This window comes from Carassius gibelio, chromosome B13, assembly GCF_023724105.1.
Source record: "Carassius gibelio isolate Cgi1373 ecotype wild population from Czech Republic chromosome B13, carGib1.2-hapl.c, whole genome shotgun sequence".
Classification (NCBI taxonomy): domain Eukaryota; kingdom Metazoa; phylum Chordata; class Actinopteri; order Cypriniformes; family Cyprinidae; genus Carassius; species Carassius gibelio.
Window position 1 is genome coordinate 3,265,129 of NC_068408.1, and position 13,076 is coordinate 3,278,204.

General features: G+C 36.6%; 1 protein-coding gene across 2 annotated transcripts in view; it reads right to left on the reverse strand.

Annotated features, from left to right (window-relative positions):
• The window catches only part of LOC127970293 (signal-induced proliferation-associated 1-like protein 2), a 106,929-nt gene that overhangs the window by 11,910 nt on the left and 81,943 nt on the right, over positions 1 to 13,076 (reverse strand). For both annotated transcript variants that reach the window (XM_052572779.1, XM_052572778.1), the window contains exons 15-16: positions 7,455 to 7,617; positions 1,776 to 1,995 (exon numbers count right to left, since the gene is read on the reverse strand). In XM_052572779.1, coding sequence (XP_052428739.1) covers positions 1,776 to 1,995; positions 7,455 to 7,617 — 383 coding nt within the window. The remainder of the gene's footprint in view (positions 1 to 1,775; positions 1,996 to 7,454; positions 7,618 to 13,076) is intronic.

Here is a 13,076-nt window from a genome sequence, read left to right on the forward strand (position 1 = left end):
AAAACGATAGAATGATAGACAGAAAAAATGACAGAATGATAGATATAACGATAGAATGACAGACACACAGATAGATAGATAGATAGATAGATAGATAGATAGATAGATAGATAGATACATACATACAGATAGCGTCATGGCCAAAAGTATTGGCACCCTTGGTAAATATGATCAAAGAAGGCTTTGAAAATTCATCTGCTTTGTTAATCTTTTTGGTCTTTTATTTAAAAAATTCACAAAAATGTATCCTTTCATTGGATAATAAGAATTTAAAATGGGGGGAGATATCATTAAGAAATAAATGTTTTTCTCTAATACACACTGACCACAATAAACGGCATCCTTATATTCAATACTTTTTGAAACCTCCATTTGCCAGTTTAACAGATCTAAAAAAAATCCATTATCCATTATCCTATAATGCCTGATGAGGTTAGAGAACACCTCACAAGAGATCAGAGACCATTCCTTCTTCCAGAATCACTCCAGACCCTTCAGATTCTCCTCTTCAGTTCACTCCTCTCATTTTCTGTAGGGTTCAGGTCAGAGGACTGGAAGGGCTATAGCAGAAGCCTGGTTTTGTGCTTACTGACCCATTTCTGTGTTGTTTTTGAGGTTTGTGTTTGGATTATTGTACAGTTTGGAAGATCCAAACATGGCCCATTATAAGATTTCTAACAGAGTCAATAACGTTTTGATTTTTTATCTGTTGGTATTTGATATAGGCCCCCAACATCAAAAATACAGCAGTATATTTCATTGTACACATGGGTTACTTTTTATCCCTGTTTTCACCAAACCCATATTGAGTGTTTGCTGCTAAAAAGCTCAATTTTAGTTTCATCTGATCATAGAAGCCAGTCCAATTTACAGTTCCAGTCATGTCTGATAACTGAATATGCTTTGGTTTGTTTTTGGATGAGCTAGGACAATCTTTCTCGAAACCCTCCCAAACAACATGTGGTGACGTAGGTGCTGTTTGACAATTTTTTAAATGGTTTTCTGAGCCAGAGACTAAACTATTTTCTGCAGTTCTCCAGCTGTGATCCTTGGAGAGTCTTTAGCCACTCAAACTCTCCTTCTCACCATGCATTAGGACGATATAGACACACGTCCTCTTCCAGGCAGATTCATAACATTTTATGTTGATTGGAAATTCTTAATTATTGCCCTGGAAATGGGAATTTTCACTGCTCTAGCTCTTAAAGCCACTTCACTAATTTGTGAAACTCAATTATCTTTTGCTGCACATCAGAAATATATTCTTTGGTTTTTTTGATATTGATGGATGATTAAGGGAATTTGGGCTTTGTTTTTCCCTCCTCTTTATATTTCTGAGAAACAGGAAGCCATGGCTAGATAATTTCATGTTTATAATCATGCTGGGATGCTCAGAATTGTGAATATGAATGGGAATATACTTCAGAGATATTTTACTCATAAGAATTTCTAAGGGTGCCAATATTTGTGTCCAACGAGTATTTGAGAAAAACCTTTATTTCATTATGATATTTCCACCAATTTTAAATTCTTATTATCCAATGAAAGGATACATTTTTGTGAATTTTTTTAATAAAAGATCAAAATTATTAACAATGCAGATTAATTTTCACAGCCTTCTTTGATCATATTTACCAAGGGTGCCAATACTTTTGGCCATGATAGATAGATAGATAGATAGATAGATAGATAGATAGATAGATAGATAGATAGATAGATAGATAGATAGATAGATAGACAGATAGACAGATAGACAGATAGACTGACTGACTCACTCTTGAGGTTGGATGTGGGCTGGCTGAGGCTGATGCGGGGTGGTAGGGTGCAGTGGTAGGGTGGAGTGCTGCTGAATAAGATGTCGTTGGGCAGTGCTTGGTCCAGCATGGAGCTCCGTGAGCTGGCATAGGACGATCCCTTTCTGTTACTGCACACGCTCTCGTCTGAGAGAGTCCGGTACAGCGACCGCCGCGGGGACATGCTGCCCGCCGCAGATGCCTGACAGGAAACAAACAACGTCAATCACAGATAATCCACTTGATTTACTCCACCAAGAAATGAAAATGTTGTTATTAATCACTTACTCCCATGTCGTTCCAAATCAGTAAAAGCTTTGTTTGTCTTCAGATATTTTGGATGAAAACCTTGAGACTGTCCCATAGGCTGCCAAGTAAATAATAGTGTCAAGGTCCATAAAAGTAAGAAAGTCATTGTTGTCCACAGAGAAAACAAAGAAAACGACTTTATTCAACAATTCCTCTCCTCTGCATCTCTCCGAATCAACGTAGCGCAATTTTGGCAAATCTGAGCTGTACACAGATGGCGTACGCTCTGTGCTGCGCTGATGCATTGTTTGCTTTCAAACCAAAGCTTAACTATACGTTAAAAAAGTATCCTTGTGGCGCTGCTGACACAGAAGAGCGTGCATGGAGCGTAGATTTTGCCAAAATGGTGCTACGTTGATTCGGAGAGACACACAGGAGAGGAATTGTTGAATAAAGTCGTTATCTTTATTTCTTTGTGTATGAAAAGTACTCTGGACGCTTCGTAACGTTACTGTTGAACCACTGATGGCACATGGAGTATCCTGACGATGTTTTTCATTCGTTTCTGGACCTTGACACTGTTATTTACTTGGCAGTCAATGGGACAGTCACAAGCCTTCCGGTTTATATCCAAAATATCTTAAACTGTGTTCTGAAGACGAACAAAGCTTTTACGGTTTTGTAACGACATGGGGGTAAGTGATTTATGACAACATTTTCATTTTGGGATGGAGTATCCCTTTAACACCAGAAAAATCTACATTTTAGTTTATTTGATTGCTAATCAAACACATAGACATAAATGTGCAATCAAAGTCCCAGAATAATAATCCCAGGGATTTCCTATCTTTCCCCGCAGGACGAAGTTAGTAGGTTTGTTTTGGACTGAATGAATGGAAAATCCTCACAGTCTTGTGTCGTTAAACAGCAGGGTGTTATAAATAAAGCCTGCTCTTTATCTGCACTGCTTGAGGAAGAGACAGAGAGTTGCTGTTCTTCCGCTTGTGACTAAAGCAGAGCCGTATTTAGTCAGCTGGATGAGAGGGGGAAGTGTGCATCAGACAGAGTCACATGTTCAATATCCAGCACATACTAGCAAGTCCATCTGAAGGCATGTGCTTGTCCAAGTGTTCGTGTAGCTGAAAACAGAAAAGCACGGCACTAGCAATGCCAAGGTCGTGGGTTTCATTCCCAGGGAATGCATGAACTGATCAAATAAATACAGTGTAAGATCAAAGCATCTGCCAAATGCAGAAATCTAAACTTAAAAGTGTTGAATTGAAACTATTATCTACAATATGAGCATCTTAAATTAATTATCTGAATGGTTTACATAAGCATACTTAACATAAGTAAAGGCACAATACAAATAAAACTTTTCACATGAAGCACACTCACAACTGATTTTTAATGGCCTTACATGTTACAAAACCAACATTAGCATTAAAAGCATTAAAACTTGTTGGCAAAAGTTTTATTTTTATTTTATTCTATTTTTTTTTCCCGTAAAACATTGTACACTCTGGTTCAGAAGTTTGCAGTTTTTGCAGTTAATATACATTAAAAAGATCAAAAGTTACAGTTAAGGCTTTTCTAATGTTATTAAAGACTATTTCAAATAAATGCTGTTAAACTTTCTATTCATCAAATAATCTTGAAAAATGAAATGCATCACAGTTTCAGCATTAATATGAAACAGCACAACTGTTTTCAACTTGAGCAATATTTCACAATTTTACTGTATTTTAACAAATAAACACACCCTTGGGGAGCATAATAGACTTGATTTAAAACATTTAAAAATCTTAATTACACACTGCCTTAAGTTGGCGTCTAGATAAGGAGCTCACCATGTTTTGAACAGACTTAAAGTCTTATCAAAAATATCTCTCAAAGGGCATAAGGACAAAGTTAAAAACGTGCCCATGAGCTAAACTGTGCCAAAGCTATTCAGATACATTGTATATGTTTTCCATTCAGAGCGTGAGCCAGAGGAAGTTGGTTCATTCCCAGACGGAGCTGCTTGATCCTGCTCATTTTATTTATAGCACACAATACGTCTTCCACTATTTGAAACATGATCAAAAACATCAGTTTGTTGAATTGCCATCACTGCAGGCTCACGGGATTCAGCCGAGCTAAACGCCTCCGGGCTCAAAGCAACCCTCTGTTTTCACTTCCTTTAGACCAGGATCCCACTCAAATCCCATCGCTCAACCACGAACCAGCCTCAGTGAGCTCGCTCTCGCTCTCTGGCTTCTTGCACACATGCAACTTTATAAGACTAGATCTGGTCTGGTCCTCGAGCTGGTCTGGTCTGTTCTTTCTTCTTTTTTTATGCTTTGATATTCTGGTCAATTATCTGATATCCGGGTCTCTGGTTTCTTGGGTTACTCCTTTAATGGTTAAAAAAAAAATCTGTGATGGTCCAGAAACAACTCCTTTTCTATGTACACTATAAACAAACTTATCTTATATTACATAATAATACATTCTGATATGTGAAGCTGGAGCACAAAAGCAGTCTTGAGTTCTCTCTCAAAAATTCATTGTATGGGTCAAAATTATAGATTTTTATTTTATGCCAAAAATGCCTAATGTAAATATATAAAAACCTAATTTTATAATAATAATAACAATATATATATAATATATATATATATATTTTTTTTTTTTGAAAAATGTTATTGAATGGTGTATAGCAATGCAGTTGAATCCCTTAGAACTAAAATATTTACTTGAAGAATAATATTAAGTTAATATTTAACAATACATTTTGTTAACTAAATAAATGATTATAAACATTTTTGTTAATTGAAATAAAAATGAACTAAAATATAAAAATAAACCAAAAACAGATTTAGTAAAAATACACAACAAAATCATACATTTTTCACATAATAATAAAAGCTAATTTAAATTCTTAATATTTTAAATAAATAAATAAACTATATTTTTAAATACAAATATAATAGTATATTAAAAATACTAAAATATCTTTTAACAATCACACAGCATGCAGATAAACAAAATATATATATTTTTTACTAAGCATTTAAATTTGATTTTTTTTATTTTCAAATTAATTATTTGTACTTGCACATTTTTAGAATCGCATGAATTATTATTAATGAAAATAAAATAATATTCATGCATAATATTAATATTAACATTTATAATTATTAATAATCATTATGTATAGTTATGACAACTATCAATTCACAGACTACATGAAATATGTTTGCATTTTTAAATGCATCTAAAATTTGCATTTAAAATGAATTGATAATATTGCAGGACAAATAAAAAGCATTAAATGAGAGACCGGACATCAGAATATCAGAGACTTCAGGGAGCCAGTAAGAAACCACTTTAGCAACCGCATTGCAACAGCCTAGCGAGATGGTACAGAAGTGCAGATGCTCAGACAGCTGAGGTGTAAGCACAGGAAACACAGACGGCTGTCAGCGCCTGAGGTGTAAGGTTTATGATATTATGCTGTCAGCTGAGCTGGACGGGACGGTCTGAAGCACAAAGACCCGTCTGACTCTGAGAGCAAGACAACGCCACACAGACCGCTAAAAATAGGGCATTGTGCATCTACTCCGGCCCTTCCCGGCAGATAATGGGTGGTAGTAGAGACGCGGGAACTCCTAACGCAATTAAGACAGTCTCCAGGAGCACAGGAGACTTTATAGAAACAGACGCTCCTCCAACAACTTCCTCCAGTTAATCCACAACTAGAACAGAAAGCAGACGCAGCGAGAGCTCGGCAATCAGATCAGCCAAACAGAATCTGTCCGGACCCAGACGAGCGTTATATCATGTCTCTGGCTAATAACACACACACACACACGCACACACACACACACCACACACACACCCTCGTTCACTTCACACGCAGAGGTTATCAGCACTGACTGAGACTGCATTCACAGACTGATCACAGCTAATGGAAAAGCAATGTTTATAACAGAAAGTGCATGTAAAATTAATATACTTACATGGTACTACCAAAACAACCTGGCACTTTGATGGTACATGTCCAAAAATTGCAATAAAAAACATTATTACTACTTTATGTCAATATGCCAATATGGTATTATCATTGGAAATATTTTAAAAACAGTAAAATTAAAGTATTACTTTTAAACCATGGTATTAAACTAAACATTGCTATGGTACTATTACGGTGTCAAAAATGTACTAACATTATTTTATGACGCCATGCATTAAAAACATGGTATTACTATAGTAAATGTATAAAATAAAATAAAAGTATTCCTGTAGCTCAATTGGTAGAGCAATGCTTATCAAGCGCAAGGTTGTGGGTTCGATTCCCAGGGAACACATGATATGTAAAAATTGATAGCCTGAATGCACTGTAAGTCGCTTTGGATAAAAGCATCTGCTAAATGCATAAATTTAATTTAATTTTAATTTAATAAAATAAAAACAGTATACCACAGTGAACCATGGTATTAGTGTAAAACAAACATAAATTTATCATGGTAAATAAAAAACGAGCAAACAAAAAACATGCCAATTTAAAAGCATAGTACTATCAAGGTACTTATCTAAATCACTATGGTATTACCAGACTTTTTCGTTAATACTGTTTAACCATCGTATGACTCCAAAAAAAAAAAAAAAACATATTACTACTATAATAGGTAGTACTATTGTCCATTCTCCAAAAAAACAACAACAAAAAAACAAACATTTTGTCATTGACATACTAAAAACATACTATCAAAGTACATAAGAATCTGGTATTATCATATCGTAGTTGTCTACAAAACATGGCATTTTCATGGCATCATGTTTTAAAGCACATTCTAACATAATGTCTAAAAACATGCCATGGCAAAAATATGGTGTTACTATTGTACGCATAAGACTATTAAGATACACATCTATACATTTACATATATCTACTATTATCTATCCATTTTTTTTTCCATGGAGCTTGTCTAACAAACTGTTTTACCATCATACAGTACATACAAAAACATGGTATTACCATGGTACACATTGAATCCCCCACAAAAAAACATGGTATTACCATGGTATATGCTAAAAAACACAGTACTGACAAAATAAATATCTAAAACAATACGGTATTACCATGGTACATGCCAGAAGCCTTCAGTGTATTACCACATATAAAAAATGTATATTATTGCTCTAAGAAACATGGCACAAAAACATGATATTAGCACAGTATCATGTCCAAAAAACATGGTTTTATCATAGAACCTTGTCTAAAAGCACTTACCACTTACTTACCGTTCACACCATGCATTCAGACTGATGAAGTACTATTTATTACCACAGTATGTTTGATATGACCACAGTATCTGTATGTAGTGAAGATGAGCTCAGTATGTGTGATATAAGACTCCTCTGTACCTTCCTGTGGCCGCTCTCTCCAGGAGGGCTTTCAGACAGCATCATCTTCATGTAGTCCTCTTTAGACACGCTGGGCTGCAGACCTCCGTCCTTCAGCTTGTCCTGTCCTCTGTCCGGTCCTCTGTCCTGCAGCCGACAGGACGGCTCTGCGGCGTTCAGCTGTCTGCGGGACACAGAGCCGCACAGGTTAGAGAGTTCATCCTAATCAACAGAGCTCATGAGTGCTTCTAAATTCTTTATGCATTCAATGGTTCTCTCTAATTTTCTCTTATTGTTCTACAAGTTGGTCCCACACAAGTATAACTATGTTAAAACCAGTTTATACTATTTATAAAGCCATGGCGTTATCATCACTGCAATATTAGTTTTTTTTGCACGTGTCTTTGATGTATGTATTAACTACTTCATGATCTTGCACAAGGTGTGACTTTCTGTAAGGTCAATATTAGGCAGATTATGTCATCAGTTGATTGTTTGACTAAATATAAGAAAACAGTTTTTGGACAATCTGCCTTTTCAGTTGGAGCAGCAGAAAGATGGAATTCAATACCGATTTATCTTGGAGAGTGTACAGCATTTTGTATTTTTAAACTATGCATGGCTTTACTTGGCACTCTGCAGCATGCTATATAGCTGTCAGACAGCGTGCACACACAAATACACACAGGCTGAAACTAAAGCTGAACTACAGAAGGAATCACACATTAAATACAAGTTCAACTCTGTAGACAGCATCTGGAGCAAGTCATTGATCAGGCAAACCCCAGTAATTAGCAGAAAATTAAATCACGCCTTGTCCTGGAGCATGTGGCGAATGACGTAGCTTTAAAATATAAACTAAATAAGGCAATATGAATAAAAAGTAAATACTAATACATTATACAGATCCACACGGAACAGTGTTAAACCAAAGTACAATACTAGGAGATAAAATAAAAATCATAAAACAAACAAAAGTTTATGAATTCTTAAAAACAAATAGTAAATTAAACAACTAAAACTTAAATTCAATAAAATTAATTAATGTGTGTGTGTGTGTGTGTGTGTGTGTGTGTGTGTGTGAGAAAATAAATGAAATTAACTATGCAAATAATAATGAAACCAAATAATGAAAAACAAATAATTACAAAAGTAATAAAAATAGTATAATACATAACAAAATAAAAATAAAAAATAAACTGAAGAGTAGCGATAACTTTTGAAACTTTTTAAAATAAATTAAATATCCCTTGAATGCAATAAGGCATAAGTTTTTAATATATTTTGTATCATTATTTAACATTTTTGTACATAAAACTGGAAGAAAATCTGAAATGCAGCAGCATATATTATGGTTAAACCTGCTGTATTACAGACTCAGGCTGACAGACATCCACAGGGAAACAATGACAGGCATTTCAATGCACAGCTTCATTTCTTCTAGAATGTCCTTGTAAATAATATACGAGATGTAAAGGTTACCAATATACTGTACAAACTGCAGCCACGTTAAAAATACTCAGCGAGTGTATATACAGTATACTGAAAGTGAGTTAATTAATACTGTGAGAAGGTAATATTCAGAAAGGGGCTGTCTTTAGCCCTATTGACTCAGGATTAGTATTATCTAGGGACCTTGTGAGATTTTGAAATTATCCCCCAACCCTCGCATCTGAATTTTGTGTGATGCATTCACATGGGATAAGCAAAACCTGTGATTTTACTCAAATTTACTGACTTATCTCGCGGATACCTTGAATCTCAAGGCTTTGAAAGTCCCGTACTATGGTCCAGATGGATTTAAAAAAGAAGAAATTCATATAGTTTAGCATATGCTTGGTTTCTTTGGAACACATTAACCTTAAAACCTTTTCAGCTTTCTATTTCTGCAAATTGTATGGTGGAGCAATATGATGACAACACCTAAAATACTATCTTGTAACTCCAACGGTGCTCCATTCTTCGCAAAATATGGATAAAAACCTAGAAAATTACATACAACCCGCCAAATCACAGAGATGTTGATTCACATGGGACTAATAGTATCACAGGACCTTGGTGTAATATGGTAGGTATTTAGCGGGGGAATTTTTAACTTTACAAATTACAGACATGGCAGATTCGCACAGGATTAAGATCACAGACAACCTCCGCCATTATTCCTATTTATTCACTAATCCTGTGCGAATAGGGCTTCTTATGTCTTAGATAAAAATAACAACGGAGCAATGCAGCAAAAATCCAAACAAGTGCAATAGTGAAAAGGACATATAAACACTCACTCAAAGCCCGCAGGTGCTGGACAATGTCATCACAGCAGTCTGGCACTAGTGTCACGGTTTTAACACAGTTAGTGACCCACTGGCCTTTACTGGTGTATGTGTCTATGAGCAACTGTTGATACCAGCACTACAGGCTATGTCTGAGTCTGACAGAAACTGTCGAGGTGTGAAGGAGAGGAGGGTCGGTGTGGCACAGTGGGGAGAATTTCAACTCCAGACATTTACACTCAGTGGGGAGAAGAGAAAGGTCAGGGGTCGAAGGGGTGAGCACAAACATACACAACAGTGGGGGTGTGTGTCTGTACCTGGACCGCTCGGCTAGAGCCTTCAGAAGGAAAGACAACAAGCTCTCGGCTCCACTGAGCAAAAGAAGCCAAGGAAAGTAGAAGAAACAGAAGAAAGTTAGCAGCTGCAGTTTACAGTGTCAAGCTGCACTGCAAACGGGGAAAAAAGCTTCATTAGCAGGCACAACAAATGCGAGCAATATTGGATGATTTGTCTAGAGGCTTGGTTACATAACGTGAAATAAAGGCTGAGGTGGAATAAACCAGGAAAGGAGGTGCTAACTGCATTACACAGCTTCTTTCATAACAGCTGGGGAAAAGCAGCTCAGCCGCACCATCAATCTAAGAAGAGCTTAACTGGAAACTTTCACTGAACAAAAGACATTAGTGAAGAGATGGACCGGAGAGTTACACACTTGCTGTCTAAACGTGGACAAAACAGACATCTACTGCTGTCAAATAATACATATACATATATAAGTACACAATAATAATTAAAGACAAACCCAAACTGAGTTTGTTGCATTTTAGATCAAAGACAGCAAACGGAATGTGTCATTTGAATTTGAATATAAAGAATTATAATAGTTAAAATAAACTGATATTCAAATTCAAATAACTGCAATTTGTAGCTTAACTGAAATTTGATTAAACGAAAATAGAAAGAACGATAGATACACTGTAGATAGAATGAAAAATAAATAAGACCGATTTATTGATTTGAGGTAAATTGGCCCCTTTTTGAATATCATCTCAATGTCAAAAGTGGCCAAATTTACCATAAATGAATACCAGAGCTAGAATATTAGAGGAAAAGCAGAGGTGGCTCAGTCGCTTCCCCTCCAGGATCATTCGGAGTCCAGTGGCCAACATCGATCTTCTGTGTGGAACAGTACAGTCCACAGGGATCGGACATCAGCATACAGATCAGTAATGAGAAGAGACACATGCCAAGTATATTACGTCTGCATGTTTACAGAGCTGATCTGGCACAGAACTCACTTCGATCAAGCCCTGTTAATTTACCGATGGTTCCTTTCAGGCCTTGGTGATACTCGGATCGATAGAGGAAAGATTCACTTTGATCTGAAATCTATTGCAGACGGTTTTTCGTCCTTGAAAACTGGAATTGCCTGACGATTGTGCCAGCGGAGAGATTAATTGGATAAAAAGAAGTGAGAGACCTTCGCTGCTGGCTAAATTCAGCCTCGGAATAGATTGGTCTCTCCTGGCCTTTTAAACCAGACGCTTAATGAGTCACACTGGCACAAGCTTGGAGGGCAAGATTAAATTTAATCAAATCTAAGGCCCAACCTAATTGTTCGCATTAAGAAATTACAATACAACTCTTTTTAGACATACTGTAGTTTTGCTTGAGTGCTTTACACGCTCTAGAGATTTCGAGGTCTTGAGTATGTGGTAATGGCAAATGGTAAATTAAATTAAATAACTTTCATATGAAGCGTCTTAATGCTGCTTTTAGTGGCCCAAACAATTAACTCCCAAATAAACCAATCATACAAAGCAAATGCATCCCATTCCACACATGCACACACTCACCCACTCTAGGACTGAATCGGGGGCTCGTCCGGGATGGGTTTGTCATCAGACCTCCTACGGCTTTGTGTGTGTGCATCAGTGCTGGGCCCTGGCTCCTGGCTACTTTGGGGGGCTGCCTGAGTTCTGGAAGGTTCTGGAGAGGACATGTGCTTAAATCTGTGGGGTAAGGGGCTGTCGGAGTGGTGGGAACCAATGGCCAGCGCACATGGGACAAAGGAACGTGTGACCCAACCATCAAAGCAACACGAAATTGATTTTCTGTACTGTTTAATTTAAAAACTGGTGGTTAAATAAAGAAGGGAAATACTGTACAAATGTGCCCAGTGGCATTTTAGGAAGTTTTAACATCTGGTTAATTTCAGAGAGCAGTTATGTTTAGCTACGACTTTTCAACCACACAGTATTATTTCTGTCTTACAATCATTCATATTATCACAGAAGTACTGGGATAAAAGTTTATAGTTTGGATGTCTATGGTAAAGATCAAAATGGGGCAAATCTATTTTTTAAAGTAATTTCTTTTTCAAAATAGCACATTTGCTTATTTCAACATTGATTATATTGTTTCCTCCACTGGGAGATAATGAATGACTTTATCTGTCATTGAATCATTCATTGATTCAATGAGATTTGTTCTTGCATTAACATATTTTGGTATGCCTAATTTTAAAAGCAAGCTAAACCAAGAAGAAAATGCATCATTATTACAATTTAAGTCCTTGTTTTGGATCAAAGCAAATTATCTACAGTTATGAAAACACCAAGTGGCCGTTATACCATTTTGAATAGTCTTTCATGAATGTAAACAATCTGCAAAGTTATACAGCCGTTTCAAAGATGAGTGCTACTCTAATCTTGGGGAGTTCAATGCTTGATTTACAAAACGCTTGCTCTTGAAAGATGGCTCATCACCCAGTTTATTTGGACCATCTGGCTCCACTCAATCACAACCTGTATGAATAACAAATAATGTTTATATTTTATATCGAGCATTCAAAATACAGAACTATGGCAATGGGTATACTGTGTCCGACCAGGGGGCAAGGAACTCGACCGGAAGTTGAAGTCGGGTGGGGGCTGCCATCTTTTAGCAGAACTTCACTTGCGTTAGCATTCCCATTGACTCCCATTCATTTTGGCGTCACTTTGACAGCGAATAACTTTACATCTGAGGCATTTAAAGACTCCGTTTGTCCATTATTTATTTCTAAAGATACACAACCATGTATAAAGGGCTCCATTACCTTCTATGTTACATTATGGCCCCGTATAAACAGTTTTTGTAAAAAATAGGCTAACGATTGCGTCATAACCACTCGTCTCTCTGTCGCATTACCGTACAGACAGGAGGAGAAGCTCGCAGGCAATTAACTTAATATGGCGTACTGGCGTTACATTTTAAAATACTATACAAAATGATTAATCAGAATACTTATTCCTGCTCAATCACGACAAAGATCTCCCCGCTCAAGCTCTCCGTCTCTGCAAGATTAACGATGGCAGTTTTCACGCACAGC